This window comes from Penicillium riverlandense, assembly GCF_028828495.1.
Source record: "Penicillium riverlandense strain IBT 135883 chromosome Unknown utg000006l_segment0_segment0, whole genome shotgun sequence".
Lineage (NCBI taxonomy): Eukaryota > Fungi > Ascomycota > Eurotiomycetes > Eurotiales > Aspergillaceae > Penicillium > Penicillium riverlandense.
The window spans coordinates 1046721-1067248 of record NW_026643197.1 but is presented as its reverse complement, the minus strand read 5'-3'; the positions used below and the strand labels follow the sequence as shown (position 1 = coordinate 1067248).

General features: G+C 51.7%; 12 protein-coding genes across 12 annotated transcripts; 7 read left to right on the top strand and 5 right to left on the bottom strand.

Annotated features, from left to right (window-relative positions):
- Positions 1 to 993: 993 nt before the first annotated feature.
- On the top strand, positions 994 to 2187 carry N7474_006670 (class I SAM-dependent methyltransferase; the record flags this gene model as incomplete). Its single annotated transcript, XM_057198080.1, has 1 exon — positions 994 to 2187. One exon carries the CDS (start codon positions 994 to 996, stop codon positions 2185 to 2187), a length of 1194 nt encoding a protein of 397 aa, XP_057051520.1.
- Positions 2188 to 2414: 227 nt separating this feature from the next.
- On the bottom strand, positions 2415 to 3171 carry N7474_006669 (electron transfer flavoprotein regulatory factor 1; the record flags this gene model as incomplete). The annotated part of the gene is made up of 3 exons (XM_057198079.1): positions 2415 to 2466; positions 2701 to 2973; positions 3026 to 3171. The coding sequence occupies 3 exons, from the start codon at positions 3169 to 3171 to the stop codon at positions 2415 to 2417; spliced, it is 471 nt and encodes a 156-aa protein (XP_057051519.1).
- A 211-nt stretch (positions 3172 to 3382) lies between these two features.
- Positions 3383 to 4550, top strand: N7474_006668 (uncharacterized protein; the record flags this gene model as incomplete). The annotated part of the gene is made up of 2 exons (XM_057198078.1): positions 3383 to 3739; positions 4158 to 4550. 2 exons carry the CDS (start codon positions 3383 to 3385, stop codon positions 4548 to 4550), a joined length of 750 nt encoding a protein of 249 aa, XP_057051518.1.
- Positions 4551 to 4781: 231 nt separating this feature from the next.
- On the top strand, positions 4782 to 5441 carry N7474_006667 (GNAT family N-acetyltransferase; the record flags this gene model as incomplete). The annotated part of the gene is made up of 1 exon (XM_057198077.1): positions 4782 to 5441. The coding sequence occupies one exon, from the start codon at positions 4782 to 4784 to the stop codon at positions 5439 to 5441; it is 660 nt and encodes a 219-aa protein (XP_057051517.1).
- A 244-nt stretch (positions 5442 to 5685) lies between these two features.
- N7474_006666 (YbjQ family protein) lies at positions 5686 to 6075 on the bottom strand (the record flags this gene model as incomplete). The annotated part of the gene is made up of 1 exon (XM_057198076.1): positions 5686 to 6075. One exon carries the CDS (start codon positions 6073 to 6075, stop codon positions 5686 to 5688), a length of 390 nt encoding a protein of 129 aa, XP_057051516.1.
- Positions 6076 to 7150: 1075 nt separating this feature from the next.
- On the top strand, positions 7151 to 8277 carry N7474_006665 (aldo/keto reductase; the record flags this gene model as incomplete). The annotated part of the gene is made up of 5 exons (XM_057198075.1): positions 7151 to 7219; positions 7283 to 7293; positions 7352 to 7409; positions 7487 to 7720; positions 7783 to 8277. 5 exons carry the CDS (start codon positions 7151 to 7153, stop codon positions 8275 to 8277), a joined length of 867 nt encoding a protein of 288 aa, XP_057051515.1.
- A 2414-nt stretch (positions 8278 to 10691) lies between these two features.
- N7474_006664 (uncharacterized protein) lies at positions 10692 to 13753 on the top strand (the record flags this gene model as incomplete). Its single annotated transcript, XM_057198074.1, has 2 exons — positions 10692 to 12402; positions 12459 to 13753. The coding sequence occupies 2 exons, from the start codon at positions 10692 to 10694 to the stop codon at positions 13751 to 13753; spliced, it is 3006 nt and encodes a 1001-aa protein (XP_057051514.1).
- An 878-nt stretch (positions 13754 to 14631) lies between these two features.
- Positions 14632 to 15540, top strand: N7474_006663 (SDR family NAD(P)-dependent oxidoreductase; the record flags this gene model as incomplete). Its single annotated transcript, XM_057198073.1, has 2 exons — positions 14632 to 14926; positions 15053 to 15540. 2 exons carry the CDS (start codon positions 14632 to 14634, stop codon positions 15538 to 15540), a joined length of 783 nt encoding a protein of 260 aa, XP_057051513.1.
- Positions 15541 to 15551: 11 nt separating this feature from the next.
- Positions 15552 to 16262, bottom strand: N7474_006662 (uncharacterized protein; the record flags this gene model as incomplete). Its single annotated transcript, XM_057198072.1, has 1 exon — positions 15552 to 16262. The coding sequence occupies one exon, from the start codon at positions 16260 to 16262 to the stop codon at positions 15552 to 15554; it is 711 nt and encodes a 236-aa protein (XP_057051512.1).
- A 162-nt stretch (positions 16263 to 16424) lies between these two features.
- On the bottom strand, positions 16425 to 17021 carry N7474_006661 (uncharacterized protein; the record flags this gene model as incomplete). Its single annotated transcript, XM_057198071.1, has 1 exon — positions 16425 to 17021. One exon carries the CDS (start codon positions 17019 to 17021, stop codon positions 16425 to 16427), a length of 597 nt encoding a protein of 198 aa, XP_057051511.1.
- Positions 17022 to 17299: 278 nt separating this feature from the next.
- N7474_006660 (CAZyme family GH35) lies at positions 17300 to 18497 on the bottom strand (the record flags this gene model as incomplete). Its single annotated transcript, XM_057198070.1, has 4 exons — positions 17300 to 17374; positions 17435 to 17776; positions 17856 to 18386; positions 18456 to 18497. The coding sequence occupies 4 exons, from the start codon at positions 18495 to 18497 to the stop codon at positions 17300 to 17302; spliced, it is 990 nt and encodes a 329-aa protein (XP_057051510.1).
- Positions 18498 to 19297: 800 nt separating this feature from the next.
- N7474_006659 (peroxiredoxin-like family protein) lies at positions 19298 to 19942 on the top strand (the record flags this gene model as incomplete). Its single annotated transcript, XM_057198069.1, has 1 exon — positions 19298 to 19942. One exon carries the CDS (start codon positions 19298 to 19300, stop codon positions 19940 to 19942), a length of 645 nt encoding a protein of 214 aa, XP_057051509.1.
- Positions 19943 to 20528: the final 586 nt, after the last annotated feature.

Below are 20528 nucleotides of genomic sequence, written 5' to 3'. Positions count from 1 at the left end.
CGAATCGGGTTTTAGTTTCAGTGCCTTTTGCCGGCCAAGACGGGGAAGCGTTGAAACGGTCCCCGAAGGAACGTGTAGGAAAAGAAAAGGTACAAAGTGTATCGTGTGACTAACTTGGTTAACCGAGCTCTCCGGATAATCTGACAGGACACTTTTCTGTCGTGTTGGAGCCCAAGTGCCAGGGTTAGGAGGGAACAAAAGTCCAGACCGCGTGCCTGGCCCGTCAAACAGGTTAGCCCCAGAAGGATCTCCGGACTATGCTATTATTGTCAGATCGGTAGAAGTGTCTCTCGTCTACCGTTAACTATGGCGAGTTAATTGTAGTACTCCATAGTCAGGCATTGGCCAATGCTGGCAGAGTTGTCCATTTCCGGCCATCTCTCCAGTCCGAGACAGACTCATGATGTCAACCATCAGCCAAGGATCCATAGTCCGGCACCCCCCTTCGACTAGCCCTCGCAGGACTGGGCCAGCCCTGCCTGTTAGCTGTGTGAAGGGTCAATACCCAGTACTATGTATCTCATAGAGTTTAATTGTTAGTGAATTCGCTATACATCGAACTATGTCTTAGGTGTCTAGTAGGACTTCCCCCGTCTGGCCCAAAGTGGATCCATCCTGTCTGATCCAGGGGTCCGTCGAGGACTTTTGACTAACCAAGCCTACTACTAGTCCAGTCAAGAATAATAACCAGGAAAAGCCTCCCCCTCTTCCACCCCCTCGATAGTGTGACTTTTCTCTGCATTCGCCTTCTTCCTTTGCATGGTTCCCAGGAGTTTTCATTGTTCTGGAGTCTGAAACAAAAGCAAGAAGATTCTTCCCTGCACTTCTTTTGCGCCCGACCCAACTCAGCTCCCGTCCAAAACAAAATCCGTTCCTCCCTCGGCCATGTCTCCCTGCTCATGAGGCACCCCAATTACTTCCCCCGAGAATAATGCACCCCATCCGCAATCCACACTGAGCCTCACCGATCGATGAGTGGTTATGGATGCTATGATGGCGGTAGGGACGGGCAGCACATTCAGCACCGCGACGCCGTCCGGCTCGGACGTGCACTCCAACTTTAGTTCGACGGGGACTGCCCTGGCGGCGACCTCTTCGTCCTCCCTGGGCTCCCTCACAGACTACACGTCCTACCCGCTCGCCCGCCAGGGTGACCGCACCTACTTTCGGGACCCAGACCTCTCCTATCCACTACCATGCGACCTGCCCGAGATCCACCGCCAGACCCTGCGCACGGCGATGCTGCTGCGCGTCTTCGGCGGCCCGTTTTGCAATCCCCACCTGGCCAGCCGCCCGCCCAAGCGCGTCCTGGAGATCGCTTGCGGCTCGGGCGCCTGGTCGGGTTTGTGTCACGACTACTTTGCCCGGCGCGGCCAGCCCAACGTCGGCTTTGTCGGCATTGATATCATCTCCATTGCTCCCGACCTGCGCAAACAGGGCATGAACTGGCAGTTCAAGCGCCACGATCTTCGACGGCCCCGCCTCCCGTTTCCCGACGACTACTTTGACTTTGTCTTTATCAAGGATACCGGCATGTGCGCGTCCAGCCCCGCGCAGATCCCCTCGGGCTTGGGTGAACCGTTACGAGTGCTCAAATCCGGTGGCATCTTAGAGGTGTGGGATTCCGACTGGGTGTTTCGCTCGCTGCTCCCCAACCCCGCGCCAGCCCGCAAGCTCGCCTCGAAGGATCAGGACATCGCCGACGCCACGGCCACCTACACTTTCTCCTCAGCCACGCCCTTTACCCGCGCCCAAAACCAATACCTGATCGACTACAATTCTTGGATCGAGAGCTCGTTCGACCGCCGCCGACTGAGCGCCCTACCCTGCGCCACTATCGGCCTTTCCTTCAACTCCGAGGTGGACGTGTTGGAAAAGGTCGACAGTCGCCGCATTGCTATTCCGCTCGGCGAAGTGCGCTGGGAGCGCGAGGGCCAGGGCAAGGACTCCAAGGGCCGCGGCCGCAAGACCCTGACTGCGGAGCAGCTGTCTATTCGACGAACTGCCCTTACGACGGTCATCCAAATGATCGAGGGACTCGAGCCCATGCTCATGGAAGCAAGCGGCAAGGGCCGTGACGAGTGGGACCGATGGTGGGCCTCGATGACTACCGACCTCCTCCAGAAAGGTGGCCTCGCGAGCGGGGAGTGCCTGGAAGTGAGTGCCTGGTGGGGACGCAAGAAATGAAAACAAAAAAGAACAGTCTCTTTGAATCGGTGTTCCGGCGGACGAAAGCAAAACAGCTGGCCATTGTGTGCGCTTCATATTGGTGATACCCCAATTTTTTTTAAACTATTTTTATATTCTTGTCATTCTGGATTTTTCGATATAACATGCACGACCCCAACCCGATCTCAATGAATACGGGAGGATTGACTAAACGCGTCCGAGGTAACTAGTGGTGGTGGTGCGCTTCAAGGATCCTCGTAGCGCTGTTTCAGCGCCCGGTACCGCTTCAGGTAATACCTGGATTTTGATAATCATCTCGTCAGCGTCCATTGCACACCCAACGCAGAAGAGGAGGAGAGAAAAAACGATGCCATGATCTATGATAAATGGTGGCGGTGGTGTGTTCTCGCCGATGTATCGACCCAGAAATATCTCACAGAGAACGGGGCAACACTTGTATATAGAAAATGACATGCACAAATGATTCGAGTTGCATCGAGACCGAGTAGAAAAGTGAATGTCTTCACTTACATGGTTTCAATTTCTGGATATCGACATTGAAACGATTTAGCAACCCGATCGCCGTGGATGTGGGTGGCAGTCATATATAACGAACCTTTCTTCACAAACTCCGCCCTACTGATCCCCTTCCGGATCTCCTCGTCATCACGTAGCGAAGCCTGGCTTGCAAACGCGCGATGGAGCCGGGTCCGGAACCACTGGTACCCCTGGGGGTATTCGCGGCCTAGAAAGAGGAGCTCTGTATGTCCACCGGGTGGGTTGTCAGCCCATCCCATCATGAAACTAACCGATCCAGCGTCTTGGTCCAGTCACGATGCTATGACTATCGACATACCTTTGTAGATGTTGATCACCTGCCGCCGCAGCTCTGGGTTGGTCATCGCTAGTCCATCCGAGGTGGTTGCGGGAGGGAAGTGAGGAGAAAGTTGGAGGCGGTGGTTGTCGGCGATTTGTAGGAATGCGGAGAATGGGGCGCAACATGAGCCTCGACAGTGGTAGTTACAAGCACATAGGTAGTAATATAGTAAATTTATTATATCATTCAACATCCTATCGGTATTCTTTTAAAGTAAAATATTATACCTGCACTCTTCACGCGGGGTTCCATCCGATGGCCCGAGCTCCGTCTCCTCGAACCTGCCGAACCAACTCACCTTCCCTCACTTTTCCTTTCAACACACACCTAGCGACAATGATACCCCGGTCAACCCTCCCACGACACCTCTCCCGGTCCATTATCAGCCCAATTAGCACCCGCCGCATCCTCTCGACCACATCTGCAGCGCAGGATGCCCGCGCGCCGACGACCAGCTCGGCGAACCCGCCGGCAAGACCTCACACGATCGATCCACGATGGCTTACAATGATGAAGCGGCGCATAGGGCGGTGCATGATGTTTGGACTGGATTCCGCGCGGGTCTACGAAGCGGGCTCCGTTTTACAGCAGCTGGCGAGGGATTGGCGCGAGTTAATTGCCGGGAGCGAGGGATTCTTGACCGATGAGAAGCGGTGCAGTCTGTATCGGCATAATGTTGTGTGGGGGGAGATGGTATGATTTTCTTTTTTTTCTTCTTGTTTTCACGTTCGTTGAGAGTTAGTTACTGACACTATACTGGTGTTTGGTGGACTATTAGGATGTAATGGTAAGCACCTCTTTGCGCCGCTATATGATGAGTACTGATTGATAAAACTAGGGTATGCGCCGTTTTTCTTCCCGTTTACTAGACCACAAGGTTTCTGATTTGGCCACACTGCAGGGCACGTTAATAATGTCACTTACGTGCGATACGCCGAGTCCGCACGCGTGAATTGGACACGCAATATCGGCATCCACATCGACCCAGCGCACAAAAAGGAATGGACGAATCTGCTCAATTCCACAGGGATCGGACTGATCCTCCGAAGCATCAAAGTTGACTATAAATTTGTGAGATGTCTTTCCCAAACCCCGGTAGTGACGGTTAAAGTTGTTTACCGATTCCGGCTATTCTAATAACGACCAGCCCATGACCTCGCCGGATAAAATTACCGTCTACCAGAAACTAGTCCACAACCCTTCCTCGTCGCTGTCATCCGAGTCCGCATTCCAGCTACAAGTCATGATCCTGTCCGAGGCCCGCCAGCGCCCTGCGGCGCGCTGCCACGAAGACATCGTGACCTACGACTATCAGAAGAACCGCAAGACACCGGAGCTGCCGCCGTTTATTTTAGATCAGTTTGTGAAGATGTGGGAACTGCAGGAGAAGGCCAAGGCGGAGTGGCAGCAACGGATTCTGGAGATTGAGAGTCGCGTTAGGACTTTGGAGGTTGAGAGCTGGGATCGCGCAGATGCCGTCGAGGATACGGGATCTGCGTCGTGAGGCTTTGGCGATAGAAGGGTGGGAAGTTGTTTCAAGTCTATTATATTGGCTTGTGAACTGTATATATTTGAGCCGCGTATTGCACATTATCCTTCCAGGAGCACGTTATGACTCAAAATGTGTCAGTTTCGGGAATGAAAAAGTCGCGGCTCGCTTGTCAACCCGCACACTATACTCAGCGGCCCGCCCGTCATATTTGGACTTCTCCCAGACAGATATATCGGCAACACAATGGATAAGAACGAGCCAGACGATTTCGTGACCGTTCGGTGTTCACTGCCAACATTGCCTCTTCCCAGCATCAGCGAGCGGCCCACATTGACCACAGCCCGCTTGCTCATCCGGCCCAACCAACCAACTGACCTGGAAGCATTGTACGTCCTACGAACACAACCAGAAGTAATGAAATGGACCACCGCCGGTTGTATCGACAAAGATATCGAGAGGACCAGAGAACTTATGAACGGATTTCTCCCACCAAACGACACAGCCACGCTCAACTACGCCATCTGCCTCAAGAGCACGGGCGAGCTTATCGGCCAGGGTGGCTGCCACGTCTACCGGGCCAAGCACGGCTGGCCCGAGGTGGGATACATGTTTCGAAAGGAATTCTGGGGCCAAGGTTTTGCCACGGAGTTTTTGGGTGCCTGGCTGCAGTACTGGGGAGGATTGCCCCGGACAGAGCAGGAGGTTAGGGTTGAGAAAGCCATGGTTACGGGTGAGGGTCGGGTGCCAGAGCAGGTCATTGCCCTTATCGAACCTAGCAACGGTGGAAGCCAGAAAGTTCTGTTGAGATCGGGCTTTGAGCCATTTCGAGAGTTTACTGAAGTGGATGAGTTTTCGCCTGATGGATGCAAGCTTGTGGCTTTTCGCTTTTTCCCATCAAAGTGAGAAACATTGGACTCGCACTGGGACATTGTCCAGTATCTGTCTAAGAGTCATTTTGTTGCAATAATGCTTTCAGCGTGGCCATGTACGTTATCATCCAAAGGAATCGTTGATACTATATATTTTGAACCCCTCCTAGGCCGATCATGATAATGATCACCAAATTGAAAATGCTAGATACTGCACATGGCAAAGAATGCTCGGACTGTGCCCAGAACTAAATGAACTCTTCACACAAAACCTAGACCTACGTCTCCTCCTCAATCTTCTCAACTAGACAAGCAGTGCCATACGCACATATCTGCGAACAGGCCCCGAAACTCGCAACATCAAATCTCACAGCAATGATCGCATTGCCACCTCTGCTCATACACTCTCCCACCAAACGCTCCATAGCTTCTTCGCGAGAGGTATACATCAGATTAGTGAAAAATCGAAGCTCGCCTCCAACAGCTGACCGAACAACCGCGCCCAGATCCGCACCCCAGTTCCTTGTGCGAACGGTAATCCCGTAGACTGTACCCAGTACATTCTTGACTTTGTAGCCGGGCAGGTCATTCATAGTGGTTGTCACCACACCATGGGTATCGGTAAAGCAGGCGGGGACTTCCCTCTGCTTTTTCGCTGGGCTCGCCATTGTTGAAGCGCTAAAGAACAAGTGTTATTTTGCTATGTTCCGCTCATTCTATTAGGTGCCCGGTGATGATGAAAGAGTGCTTGGTGGGGTTGTGAGCACTTACAGACCATCCACTCAGCGAATGAAACGCTCAAGAGGTTGACAGCGGAAAGTGAGGTCAATAATGACAAGGAGGAGAAAATATAAAGACAGGCTTATGCTTCGCAGATCGCAATCTTCATCATCTGACCGTATATTAGTGTGCCGCGTATCCGTTGCGGGATTTTTCCACGCCGCCACTCAAACAGGTGAGAACATGCCTGACAGTGAGTCTCGAGATTTCAAGGCTGAAATTCAGCGTCGGAAACTACTCCAGAGTCTTGGGTAGTTGACAAATCCCGGGAACAGGGAACGGAAACCCGCGAGCGAAAACGAGTGTCTCCTGATAACTATTTAGCGTTCACTGGCCCCTCATGCGCTGCGGATTTGAGACCCTGAAACTCTATTGTTTTTCCGAGTCCTTTTCTTCAATTTCTCGTACTCATCTACCGTTTTTAGGCAGAACGCTAATAGCCGGGACATACCGCAAGTCGATTGTGTGAATACGAGGCCGATTACAGGTTCGTTTCTCAGCATCTCAACTAGTACAAGCTTATTTCTCCATTGTGATCGTATGTCACCATGTCCTGCTATCTAGTCCACAAGCTCTAGGAATACTGTTACAATTACATAGTAGAGAAACAATTTCTGGCCATACGTTATATTTTGCGAGGATTTTGGTTCGCTGTGAATGATTCATAGTAGGCGCAAAAATTTGAAAACCATGATGGGCCTTCCCTAAATAATATCCTGAGAATATTGAAGGAGGTTTTTGCATTGAAGTCCGAACATCTATGATCTCACATTGTTCAAGCTTTCGGGGGCGGTCGTGACTAATGGCGGATGTAGGAGTTAAAAGACCAAAACCAGCAATTGACTAACTAATGGGGTTAAAGCGGATGATTAACACCGAACCCAAGACCGACGGCATCTTCCATAAAGACCCCGGACTGCTACCTATTCCTTCGGCGATTCAACTTGACATCTCACCCTGAAGATGGCCCATACAATTAGCTCCAAGATCAAGCTGCCGAGCGGCTATGGGATGCCCCGCTTGGGATTCGGGGTACGGACCAAGATTCCTGGTGCCTGCGTCATTTGGCTGACAGACGATGCCCTCTAAATACAGGTCTACAAGACGTAAGATTCTTTTTCTTCCATATTTTATTTTACTAGTATTGACTGGAATTCGTCTCAGTCCTCCGGAGCAGACAGAACAATGCTGTCTCGAGGCGCTCAAAGTCGGGTACCGCCATGTGAGTTCCCAGTGCACAAATTTGAGCATAAACACACATCGCTGAGATATTCGTCTGTGCCTTTCTCATCAATGCAGATTGACTCCGCGTCGGGATACAAGAATGAGGCCGGCTGCGGCAAGGCCATCCGTGCATCATCGATCCCCCGGGATCAGATCTTCTTCACGTCAAAGGTCTTGAACATCAACTATGATGGAGCCAAGGCGACAGTCGACAAAACCCTGGCTGAGTCTCGGCTCAGCTACATTGACCTAATGCTATTGCACATGCCCTGGGGCGGCTCTGAGAACCGCAAGGGTGCATGGAAGGCGGTATGTGTGTTTCTCTCGTGGCTATTCTTTTCTTTTCGTGCTGACACAGGACATATTCGTAGCTTGTTGAGGCCGTCGAAGCTGGTAAGGTGCACTCCATCGGCGTCAGCAACTACGGTGTACACCACCTCGACGAGCTTGAGCGGCATATAGCCGAGCTCGAGGCCGAACGCGGTGGCAAAGGCAAAGGCGGCATCTTGAGCGTCAACCAGGTGGAGTTGCATCCATGGGTGGCGCGTAAGGATATCTTCGACTGGTGCACCCAGCGCGGCGTTGTTATTGAGGCCTTCTGCCCTATTACGCGTGGCAAACGCTTCGACGAGCCCGCACTACAGAAGCTGGCGGAGAAGTATTCCAAAACGGAGGCCCAGGTGCTCATTCGCTGGAGTCTGGATAAGGGCCTCGTTCCTTTGCCCAAGAGCGTACAGCCGTCGCGCATCGCCTCCAATGCTGACGTCTTTGACTTCAAGTTGACACCCGAAGAGGTTCAAGAGCTTGAGACCAGCGAGTACAGTCCTGTTGCGTGGGATCCAACGGTATCGAAGCTGGAGGACTAGAAAAAGAACACAATACCACTGGATATTTTCGAGGCATCAAATAGGACCTTGTCAGAGAGAGACAAGTTAAATTGAAATGAACAGTATATTGATGTGGCTCTTCTATATTCGCGAGGATCCAATTATATGTCGATTGGTAACAAGATATGATACAAAACTTAACTGTGCAGGTAGTAGGTATGTCAGAGAAACCGTCCACGGTCTGAGACGTGTGTGGAGCCGGCTCTGTTTCAAATTTGAGAAGTTTCATCATAGCTCGTTTTATCCTGAACTTATGACAGCTGCCAGATAGCATACCAAGGATAATTGACGCGGGCCATGCCTCTCTTTTTATTATGTATTTTTCGTTCTCTCTCTAAATATAGATGAGCAGGTTCCGAGGGTCTGGATGGGTCGACCTCGGGTCTTGACCGCTCTGAGCCGCTGGCCCTGTGTCCACTTCGGATTCTGCAGCGCATCGGGCACGTTTTCCGTGGGATATCCTAGTGGACTCTAAAAAAATTCCTGTAACGTAGCCAAAGTGAAAGCCAAATCCCTGGCATGTCACAGATACTTTGATCCGCTAAGTGGGGGCTCAGGGTGCATACACTAACGCAAAAGGGTGAAGGGAAGGACCGTCACTGTGCAGACCGTTTGTCGCTGTCGCCACACCTTGGAAAGGGCAGAAAGGAGGGGCGGACTCATTATCGAGATCGCCTTGTCGGTGATCGAGCCGATGCAAAAGGCAAACCACTGGGCCGAGGAGTGTCCGGAACGAGTAGGAAGAGCGAAATGATCGACCGGCGAAACCTTCCTAGTTGTACCATTTTTATCGGTTCCGATCCAAGGCTTGGTACTGTTCAGACGTGGGGCGGGCAGTGACTTTGAATTTTGCGACAACTGGTTTGTAATGCCAATGGCGTGCTAGATCGACCAGACAAAACACATGATTTCGCATGCGTGAACGAAACGGGAGAAGATCAAGCCTGGGTAGGGTGTTGATCTATACTACAATCAGAGTGGATCGGCATGGAAACCCTTATGCCAAGCCAGGGCGGTTGGCGTAATTGGAAAGATAGTTCGACCAGTACGGAATAGGAGGGGTTGGACTCAACCGGTGAACTAGATCACTCGTAGAGATTCCCGTAATGCTCATAGTGGGCGAGTTGGTCAGCTATCTGCCTAAACGCATCGAATACATGGTGATACCATGTCCAGTATACGGCCTCCCACCGTTTCTCCGTACTGGATATGGGCAGACAGAAAGCATTCGTATGGATTGTCTGTCTCTTCGACTTTTATTGTGCACAAGCCGATATGCGCAGGAACTCAGTGGGCCGCCCGTTGCGGACGGCCATGTTGGCGAGAAAGCTCAGTTGCCGAGCACGTGAAGATCCCCCGGTCTGGGGCCAATTCTATCTTGGAGTCATGGGGTTCTGGATTGTAATAAGTCTGCCAATGAGATATTCCACGAATCGTGCCGTACACATCGTGAAGAATACGTAGCCCATGGATCGGCCTGCACATCCCAGGCAAGGATAACCCCGCAGCACACGGGGCACGGAACGGTAGATCGTCGAGTTGGTCTGATATGATTGTTTTAAGAGACAGAGAAAAAGGGCCCGGAGGAGACAGGTGCTCCGTTTCAAGTATCCTGGCAAATTTCAGCCTCGCGCAATCTCAACTGGATGGAACCGAGGAGCCGAAACTCCGGAGATTGAATTCAAATCTAGTTTGCCTAAGAGTCTTTTTTTGGACCAGTCACCGAAAGGCGATATTATTGGGGGCCCCGACGGGGATTGGCCGATACGTAGCTATCCGCGTTGCATGACCAGGCGGCCTCGTAGCCAGTTGTGGTAAGATCATGAATCGTCTAGGTGACGAGTCCTCTTGCTGAGCTGTCCGGCAGCAAGCAGCTTGGCTTTTGATCACGTCGTATCGGCCTTGCCTGGAGCATTCCTGATCGATCAACCCTGCAGGACCGCACAATGCGGATGAAACAGAGGGAGAAAGAGAGTGCAGATGATAGAAATCGGGCCATTCAGCACGGCGTTCCCAGTTGCAAGAAGAGATTCAAGAATCAAACAAGAAAAAGTGAACCTACTGTATACTGGAGTAACAGAATACGGTAAATTTGGGTGATCTGCAAGCCCCGTTACCGTACCGTGACCAGCCCGTTCTCTTCGCTTCAATCGATTGCTTCCACCTTCTTCTTTCCTCTCCCTCCGACTCATCTTTTCTCTTTCCTCCCTCCCTCCCATTTCTTCCCTCATTCGTCCATCCTTTCATCCGATCTGCTTCTCCGGAAGATCGCCCGTCTCTCCCACCTTCCTTCTCTTTCCGCCCCCTCCTCGGCCCTCTTTTCCTGCCTGGTCCAAGTCCTTGGCTTCATCCCGCCAAGCTGACTCGGACCTGGGTTTCGGGCTCCCTCGTCCATGCCGCGCTCATCCGCTGCGGCTAGGAAGAATCAGAACAATCGGCACGACAATGGCCTCGTCGGTCCCGGGAAGAAAGTAACCAAGCAAAAGTCAAGCAACCAGCTGAACGGCAACCCTGGCAACGGTTCTGCAAGCCCGGGCGCGTCCGCTCACTTCGATCTGTCTTCGTCTCGTTCTACAAGCGACTCGGCGGGGACGTTTCCGGCAGTCGCGGCAAGCAAAGGCGCGGATGGGACAAGGGTGGATGACAGTGTGCGTGGGCTGGTGAATGGGCATGGCAAAGTGGCGGACATGGCGTGTGGACAAGCAAATGGAAACGGTGCGATGCCGCAGAATGGCAGTATCGTCGGCCACGCCTCTCGCAATGGAGCCTCGAAACGGTCGGGCTCTAGCGCGTCAATCAACCCGCTGCAGCTCGCTTCGACCATCCTCAAGTCGTGCCCCATGTACGACACGATCGCCATCTTGATTTTTCTCCTACAACTTCCGCCAATGGTCCTTACCCTCGTTCAGTTCTTGTTCGCTTCCCTGACCTTCATGCCCCCGAGTGGTGCGGCCGCCGGTTCCTTGTCGTCCAATTTCGATATTTTCCAGGGTCCGGCCGGCACGCCCTCTCTGGGAACGATGATCGCTGCAGATGGGTTCTGCCTACTATTCTGGGGCCTATTCATGTGGACATGGGCGCAAAACTTTGCCATCGATCTCGCACATGTTCAAGTCGCGATCACGCTCGGTGGCGGAGGGACCGGAAAGAACGGCGGGGGCAATGCCCTCTGTGTCGGGATTGTTCTGCTCCTTCATATCATTCGCAGCAAAGGCATACAAGATTTTGTGATGGGGCATCTTGTTTCTGCCAAACTCTTCAGCCCCGATCTACTGTCTCAATACTCGCACTTGTTACCCGCGGAGTTCCGACGCTCCGAAGGACAGACATCGCCAAGTTGGATTCGCAGCCTTCTTGCTGTTCACATCCTTGCACAAGCGGGTACTGCGATGGCAAGACGCTCGATGGCTAGAAATCGGTCGCCTGCACCACCGCGGACCGGCAAGCGCGGGGACACCGAAGCGTCGGCTGGTTCACAAACCCAGGCCGACTCCGCACTCGAATCTGCTGCCAGTGTTTCATCTTCTTTCGTCGGGCCAGATGGCCAGTTCATGATCAGCAAGGAGGGCAAGGATCGTTTGACCTCCGCAAAGAAACGCAGACGACAAGCCAACCAGGTCCGAAGCCGTCAACCGTTTTGGGCCGCCCTCGCCAGCACAAAAGTTACGGTCATGCGAGAATACGAACATTCGCGGACATTGTCCAAGACAACTCGTGGGGTTACAATGACTGAGGAGGACCTTCAGGGTGTCTCTCTCGACGATGGCTTGGTATGGATTACGGATGTGGACAGTTCTTCCATTAAGTTTGCCGCGGGCGATCTTGCCGCCGATGATCCAACTGTCTCAGGTGCCTGCGAGGCTGGCCGTCTGGAAGGCGAAATGGACCCGTTTTACGTCTGCGTCAATGGTGCTTTGTGGGCCACGGCAACGTTATGCAGGGTCTCGGATACTACCAAGGGAGCGGGTGTGGTCCAGTGGCGGGGCGAGATCTCCGGGCTTGCACCCAACTGTGCCTACACCTGCTCATTCCTTCGCAGTGATACGAACGAGGAAATCTGCGTCATGAGCGTCAAGACTCCTGCGCCAGCTGACACAGAGCAAGGTAAGCTTCACGCCTCTAACGTCTACTCCTCCATTGTGTCTCACAGTCTTGAATAGTTGTATCTGCGATCCCGACGCCCCTACAGCCGCCCTACCGACCCTCTTCCCCTACGACGACGCTGAAAAACTCCATTGTGAACGCAGAGGCCAAACTCAATGAAAAGCGCTCTAGACTCAAAAAGGCAAAGAGCGACCACAAAGTCGTGATTTCAAAGATCCGGAAGGAACTGGAGAACTACAACCATCGACTCCAAAGCGGTACAGATGAAAACAGACAAAAGCAGCGGTCGCTCCAATTGGAGCGAAACATTCGACAGACGGAGGAAGCTACTGCGGAGCTGGAGGTTCAACTCGATAACTTGGAAACCGTGCCGGAGGAAGAGATGGAGCAGTGGTCTGCGCAAAAGGCCGAGTTTGAGCGCGAGCTCGAACTTCTCAATGCAGCCAAGGAGGACCTAGCTTCTGCGCGCTCTGTTGCCAACCAGGAAGTGCAATCGTTACAGTCAGAGTTGAACCTGACGATCCAAAAGCGCGAGCGCCTTCAAAGCCGCCGCACACGACTGAACGAGCAGTACGAGCGCATCATTTCGGCCAACGCGCAAGGGTTGAACGAAAGAGAACGCCGTGCGGCAGAGCAGTTTGCAAGAGAGCAGGACCATGCCAAGTTGGAAGCCACTTTCCAAGAGCAATTTAACAGCATCACCCACTCCGTGCAGGATCACCAGATGCGTATCAGTCATCTCTGGCAGCAGGCGTCTAGCATTGAGCAGTCCATTCAGCAGCACCAGCAGCAGATGCTCTTGGAAACGGGGCCCCTTACACCTGAGGGTAATTTGCCTGGCACCAACCCACCCCCGGAAGCCAGCGAATTGTCCACGACGACTGCACTCAATGGCCGGTCCCTGCTGGCACTTAGCTTCCCGCCGGCAAGGTCGAGCCCTCTGCAAAATGTGTCCTCCCTTGTTCACGCCACGTCGTCGCAGCCAGCGAGTCCGGCTCAACCATCGTTCCCGCCCCAGCTTCCGGTGTCTCCGTTCGGCGACTCGTACTTCGGGTCGGATGTCGTCAACAGCCGTGATCGATCGTTTTCCAATCGCTCCAATCGCAGCAGTCAATACGAGCCCGAGTTCCACGACGCCAACAACCGGTTTCCTCCTCTCCAGGTTGATCTATCCGAGCTACTCGCCGAACACAGGAAGAGCCCTGGGTCCGATGGAAACGGGTCTCTCAGTCAAGGCAGTCGCCCTGCCCTGAGCCCGTTTCAGCGTGCAGCAAGCCGGGGAAGTGGAACTGGTAGTGGCAGCGGCGTTAGCGGGAGTGGAAGTGGCCGTTCGAGTCCGGCGCGCCGTTAAGTGATCTGTGGCTCTTGCGCGAGACTCCTGGTTACACCAACGGTCGACCTCTCAATCGCGTGCGCTCCCGCTCCATCGTTCACCTTTTTGTTGGTTTCGTCTGCTCGGGTCCTCGTTTGCCTTGCCCATGTTCTTCTGGTCATGTCTTGTCGACTCGCCACTCTGGAAATGTGGCTGGCCATGAATTTGGCCGTCTCTTGCCTGGGGTGATGACACAGGTACCTCCCGATGGGACATCTTTCGGATAGATCGGCTTCAAGTGAGATGAATGGCAGTTCTGTTCTGGATACAAAATAAGACTGTTTCTATATACATTCTCGTCCCCGTAGAAAGCTTGCTCCTTTTTGACTCGTATCTTTAGGGTTAGACTTTAACCACGGTATCTAGCAAGTCCAGCAAGTATTTAGATTTGCCGCATCCTAACATCCATCCTAAGACCAAAAACGAAGACCTAACTCGGGCCAAATTTCGTAATACATGCCGAATTTCGTAACGAGTACTTAATTTCGCCCCCCAATAATATTAGGATGACACTAATCTCCTTTCTGGCAGGCAACTAGCCACTTGGGGCTAGCGAGATGTAGCCAGATGCACCTAGGACACCACCATTTTTCTAATCGGGATTAGCGCGCCTCAGCCCATCTATAACCAGCATCCCGACAAGACGACGGGCAATTGTCGCCTGAACGGCTCTTCAAGCTCCAGAAGCCCCGGAAAGTGAAAAAGACTTAAATAGGCCTATCATGCCCGCTGCTCCCTCCCAATTCCAATTCATTTTCATTTTGCAATTCACTGCTATTTCCATTCTATGCTTCTGATCCCTTGTCTAAACTCCTACGAACTTATCTCACACATCGAGGTAGCTTTCCATCGCTTCAATGGCTCCAGACACCCTATCCCTAGCCGGCAAAGTCGCCATCATCACGGGCTCTAGCCGGGAAACTGGCATCGGCGCCGGGATTGCATTCGCCCTGGCTCGTAATGGTGCCCGCGTGACTATCAACCACGTCGCGGATGCTAGCGCCTCGCGTGCAGCGGGCGTTGCGCAGCGGATTGTTGATGAGGGCGGCGATGCTACTGTCGTGCAGGCAGATGTGACAACGGCTGAGGGGGCGCAGAGGTTGGTGGATGAGACGCTTGCTGCTTTCGGGGTGGATCATGTTGATATTGTTGGTGGGTGAACCCATAACCCTCCATCCTATTTCCTCTCGGGGCTCTTTGAATGTCCTTTATAAGGTCACTCTGGCTTCCGGAAGAGATATTTGTTGTATAGTGAAGCGAACTGACCATATCTGGCAGTCAACAACGCCGCAGCCGGCGCACCCCACAGCGCCCTGCAAGCAACGAGAACATCCCTCGATACCATATTCTCCGCAATAGTATATGCACCATTGTTCGTATTGCAAGCTGCTATCCCACACATGCCCCGCGGCGGGCGGGTGATCAACATCGGCTCCATCGCCTCGAAGCTGGGCATGGCGCCAGTCGCCGTTTACGGGTCCGCTAAGGCAGCCCTAGACGCGCTGACGTATTCAATGGCCATGGAACTGGGTCGCGAGCATGGCGTGACTGTCAACACTGTCTCGCCGGGCCCTGTTGCCACGGGTGCCTTGCCGAAAGAGCAAGCTGAGAAAATTGATAGTATGCTCGTCCCTATGACGAGGGCGGAGATGCGGGTTGGGACGACCGCTGATATTGCGGATGCGGTGTTGCTTTTGGTGTCGGAGAAGAGTCGCTGGATTACGGGGCAGGTTGTTTCTGTTAGTGGTGGTATCACGGGGGGTTAAGTTGGAGTTGGTCATGGTGTTTCGTTTTTTATTCTTGTGAAGTGAGCAGTGTCAATTTCGGATATTAAAGCATTCACCGTATCTGGTTGCCCAAGAACTTCGATCCAGACTATCTGGCGACTAAGGTCGATTGTAGCCGAGCCGTCGGCGAGGTGAAGGGCAGACATACGTCGAGAGATCTCCTGGATGTAGAGACTTCTTTCTGGGCCTGGAGTTTGAAGCACTGCAGCAGTCACAAGAGTCCAGACTTGCAGACTGGGCAATATAAATGAAGAGTTACCAGCCACGTCTCCGCGAAGCAGACGAGAATATTTGCTCTGCAGCAACTCCATCTCCACTGCTGCCAATGCATAAGCTCTTTTCAGCCCCGCCAGTAAGATCAGCAAAGCAAGACGTGTCATTTCATGAACGAATTCAAAAGAATTTGAATTGACGGAGTCATCGAATCGTGGCAAGGACAGTAATATATGAGTAGCCGGACCCAGCACGCTGAGAGGACTGAGATCATCTTCCTGTTTCCAGAATCGGGGTCGATGATAATAGGCATTCACAAAATCAGACACAGCAGCGATTCGGTTGATGGCGAGCGCGAGATCCTCAGAGTGCACGTATACTTCACTGAGTATCTTTTTGAAGGGCGCATCCCGTCGCGCATTTGGAATGTTGGAAGGAGAAGGATATCCAGATAGACGCGGCGGACTATCCTGAACAACGGAGCCCATAACATCGAACCAGTAAGCGAAGAGGTGAAGATCCCTATTTAAACCGTGAAACCCGCCTCGGATCCGGAATATTCGCTCCAGGCCACGAATATGATACGCCCAGCGGTCCCATGTGCCCACGTATAACTGTTCCAGAATATCAGCGCCTAGACAGATAGATAATTAAAGCGAGTGCGAAGAACAGACATCGTGGCAGATCAGTCCGAGGATTGTGGTGACCACGCCCTCGCTGGTACAGTCTGTTGGATCTGCAAGCCGGTCTGTGATCTGGCGAACACACTGGCCGTAGTACTTCAGCGCTTCATGGCAGTGCTCGTAGCGGAAGGTCTTGGGGTGGTGCTTCTCATCCAGAAACATAGCCGCATTGGCCATGGCCAGCCTGAAGGCGCTATGGTCATGCAGAGACATGGTGAACCAGACTGTTCGGAATGGGCGATATTGATAGTCGGCTTCGGCGTGCACTGCATATCGGTTAGTTCTGAATGAGAGATGAGGGTCGGTGAGGTTCATACTGAAGTGAATCAGTTCGCGAGCTCGCGGGACTAGCTCCACGGGCAACGGATTTGATTCTAGGCATAGAGCAGGGGAGATACTGGTCGGTTGCCAGGCGAATGTCAGGGCCGGGGGGCGTTTCTGTCTTCGTCGCGAGCGACCAATGTCGCGCATGACGCGCTTCCGGATTGTTCGCTGCATGTCTTTCGTGTGAATTTCATCGGGATGGACTACGTTCACGAAGACAAGACCGTTGTCGGGCTCCATAGTTTTTATTTGTGGTTGGTTGGGCCAAGTTGCGAATTTGAATATGAAAGGATTTGACGAATCGGCGCTAAGAGCGGTATGGCATAGCGCCGTGGATAGATCGTAAATATATACACCTTTTATCTCAGAAAAATGGAGAAAGCTCAATAACCCAGATATGATTCTTTGCTTGATAAATTGGACCCGCAAGTTATTCCGGGTTCACTGCTATGATATCCAATACTATCACATATGGCAGAGTACGTTTCAGTGGCCCGAGTGTATATCCACTAGACCTCTCATTTGTTATCTTTCAGAGCTGAGAAATCAGTCTCCTGGCAATATTCACGGAACGAAGTCATCTTCAGACCAAACTATAGAAAAGTCGTTAATGTCGCTGAGCGGCAACGAGCTCGAGTGAAACCTCCACATACCGTTTCAGGCCGTACTACTGCAGGATCGATACCCTCGTACCCAAACTCCAATGCAAACAGTACATTGTGAGCGAATTCATGACCAAGTCCACCGGGAAGCAGCTCGCAGAACTTGTCGTAGGAAAGCTCGTCATAGCCACCGTATTCTAAACCTTGCGTTTCGCAAAAGATTCGGAGGTAATCGGACCAGGACAAGTATTCTCCAACAGCGAACAAGTTGATACCAGGCTCAGATTCAGCAATTGTCTTGACGCATTGACCCAGATCCTTGCGGACGTGTCCGAATGGAATGCCCTTGTTACCTGGGCCGATGCCTGCCATCCGCCAGGTGCCGTCGGCTGTCTATACAACGAACAATTAGCTCCCATTCCACTAGAAGTACTCAAAACAGATGCAGAGAAGACAATTATCTTATTCTTACCTTCTTCGGGGTTGTAGGAAGTCCCCACTCCCAGGGGAGCTGGAAATATATGGGCGCCTGGACCTGTGAAAACTTTCCAGCGAGGGCTGGGAGGCTCTGCGCATAAACGGCAGCATCTGCTTTGGAGTCCATGTGATATATTTGGGCAAACTTGTTGTTACTGGATGTCTTCGCATTGGCCATTGAGCTGAAGATGTATCGGGAAAGGCAAGGGACAGTCGCCGCAGCATCGGCAATATTTTTGCCTTGCTGTAACTCGACGTCATGGCAGTATTCAACCAGCTCTTGACTGGGCTTCTTCTTTTTCTGGCTTTCTGGGTCTTTGAAGATTGTCCAGAAGTCGGTGACACCGAAAATAATGTCGGCGCCCACAAAGGCTTGCTTCAAAGACGCCACGTCATCAAGGTCACCTTTGACTATTTCCACACCTTTTAACACCCAGTCTTTTGCGCTATCAGACTCAGGATTGCGTGTCACGCCGCGAATCTTCCAACCGGCATTTAGAAGGTAGGCGTCGGCGACGGAGCTGCCCTGCAGATTTTGGGTCAGTAAACGGGGAGGTATTCAAAAGTAGTTGTATACTGAGCGTTTTAAACATACTTGCACACCGGTTATACCAAGAATAACGATCAGTCGTGACATTGCAGAAGAAATATTTCTTGTAGGAGCCAGAGCTGACAACGTTGGTGCTTCAATGAAAGTACTTCGATTTTCTGAGTTTCCAACGATGGAATTAGTAGTACTGCTGAAAACTCGAAACTCATCAAGACCTGACATAGCTACTTATACTCTTGAGCTGTGGTGGGACGTCTTATCATGAGAGATAGCCAAGGTGTTTTCCTGGCTTCCTGATTTATAATCTGCCTTTTCTGTCGTCGATCGCTTGGTAATAATGTATTCATCTCAAGGAATTTTATGTGGAAATTTTTCAGAAATAACATGGCTCGACTGTATTATCATTTAATTTCTCATCTATCAGAGGCATTTGATTTGATTTCTTGCATCCGGTGAAGACAGAGGGAGCTCCACTATAAACTTAAATCTCGCGATTAAACTCAAAAACACGCTAGGCTACAGGACCAACGTCCGTATTAGGTTAGGCTGGAATGCTCACTTATTTCCCAATCGGGGACATACCTCTTCATCGCTTGTCTCCCTCACAACGAGGCGCTTACGCCTCACTGGGTTCTCTGCCTTGTCCGGTAGGAAAATGTCTAGTTCATTCCATGGGCTTGAATAATATCGGAGTTCGGCCTTCGAATTAATAATACCGAATTCGATTTGGAATTTGTAAAGTCGATCTAGAGTGCTTAAATATGTGCTTTCTCCTCCTGACAATGCCGTTCGTTGCATTATCACAACATCCATCTATCTTCCCTTTGCCAGACTTACATTCCGTCTATTCTTTTTTACTCTTGCTCTCCAAAGGCCTGACTAGCAAGATGGCCCTCAACAAAGAACTGTCCTCCACCTACAGCCAGTTTCTTGAAACTGCCCCGAAGGAAGTGTCTTCCGTCATAACAGACGCAGTCGGCAGTTTCAAAAACACCTATGACCCTGCAAGAGCGATCCAGCCCGGGAGTGCCTTTCCAAACTTCCAGCTGAGTGATGCGACCGGCAACAAGGTGACGCTGAACGAGCTCCTGGCGAAAGGGCCCATCCTGGTTTCTTTTTACCGGGGTGAGTGGTGTCCTTTCTGCAACCTTGAGTTGAGGGCGCTCCAAAACCACCTGGATGAGTTTCGCAAGAGAGGTGTTACTTTGGTAGCTGTGTCTCCGGAGCTACCTGATCAGTCGCTGTCCACGTCCGAGAAACTGTCATTGAAATTTCCCGTACTTTCGGACGTTGACAATCAGCTGGCAAAACAGCTCGGCCTCTTGTTTGCTCAGCCCGAATCTATGCGAACTGTTTTTGACAAATTTGGTGTGGATTGGAACCAGCGGTACGGCAGTGACCACCTGGAAGTTCCGGTACCTGCGACATTTTTGGTTGACAAGAAGGGAATTGTGCGCAATTTTTTTGTGAATCCTGAGTATCAGTACCGATTGGAGCCTGAGACTGCCATCCAATGGATTGAGCAGCTCTGATTCTAGCTTTTGCTGAGCGCTGTCTCTCACACTCGTTTGAAGTCTGACTGAGTGTTACCATTACGTTTGAAAGGAGAAGAAGGAGGGAGGGTGTGTGGGTTTGGTATCATGTATCATACCACTTACTTTACTTCAAATGGATCTTGCTACTCAGTCCAAAGAAACCTGCTGGAGCATTGGAAGATTATGCTTCTCTCTAGCCCAAAGAAAGAGAATACTGTATACACAATGACTTGTGGCCAATCTTCCATACGCTCATTTCCTACACCGTAAACTCTCTCGACAAAGGCTGACTTGCAATTGCAGTGTTGTTGTTGGAGATCTGCTTGAGTCTGATATTTCCATGATGGATCAGGTACCTCTGACCAAGTATTTCCCCCCGTGTCGTGTGGTTGTTGAATATATTTTCCATCTCATATCAAGAAATGAGAGCTTGGAGATGAGCAGACCCGCTTCATAGACATTCTACTGTAGGTAAGGGAATTGTAGTTAACTAATTATAGACACGCGAGTGGATTACAAGCGGCCTACGCCGCATCTTGCTGACAAATACGCTATCAACGTGTCTGAACGTGAGGTGAACACA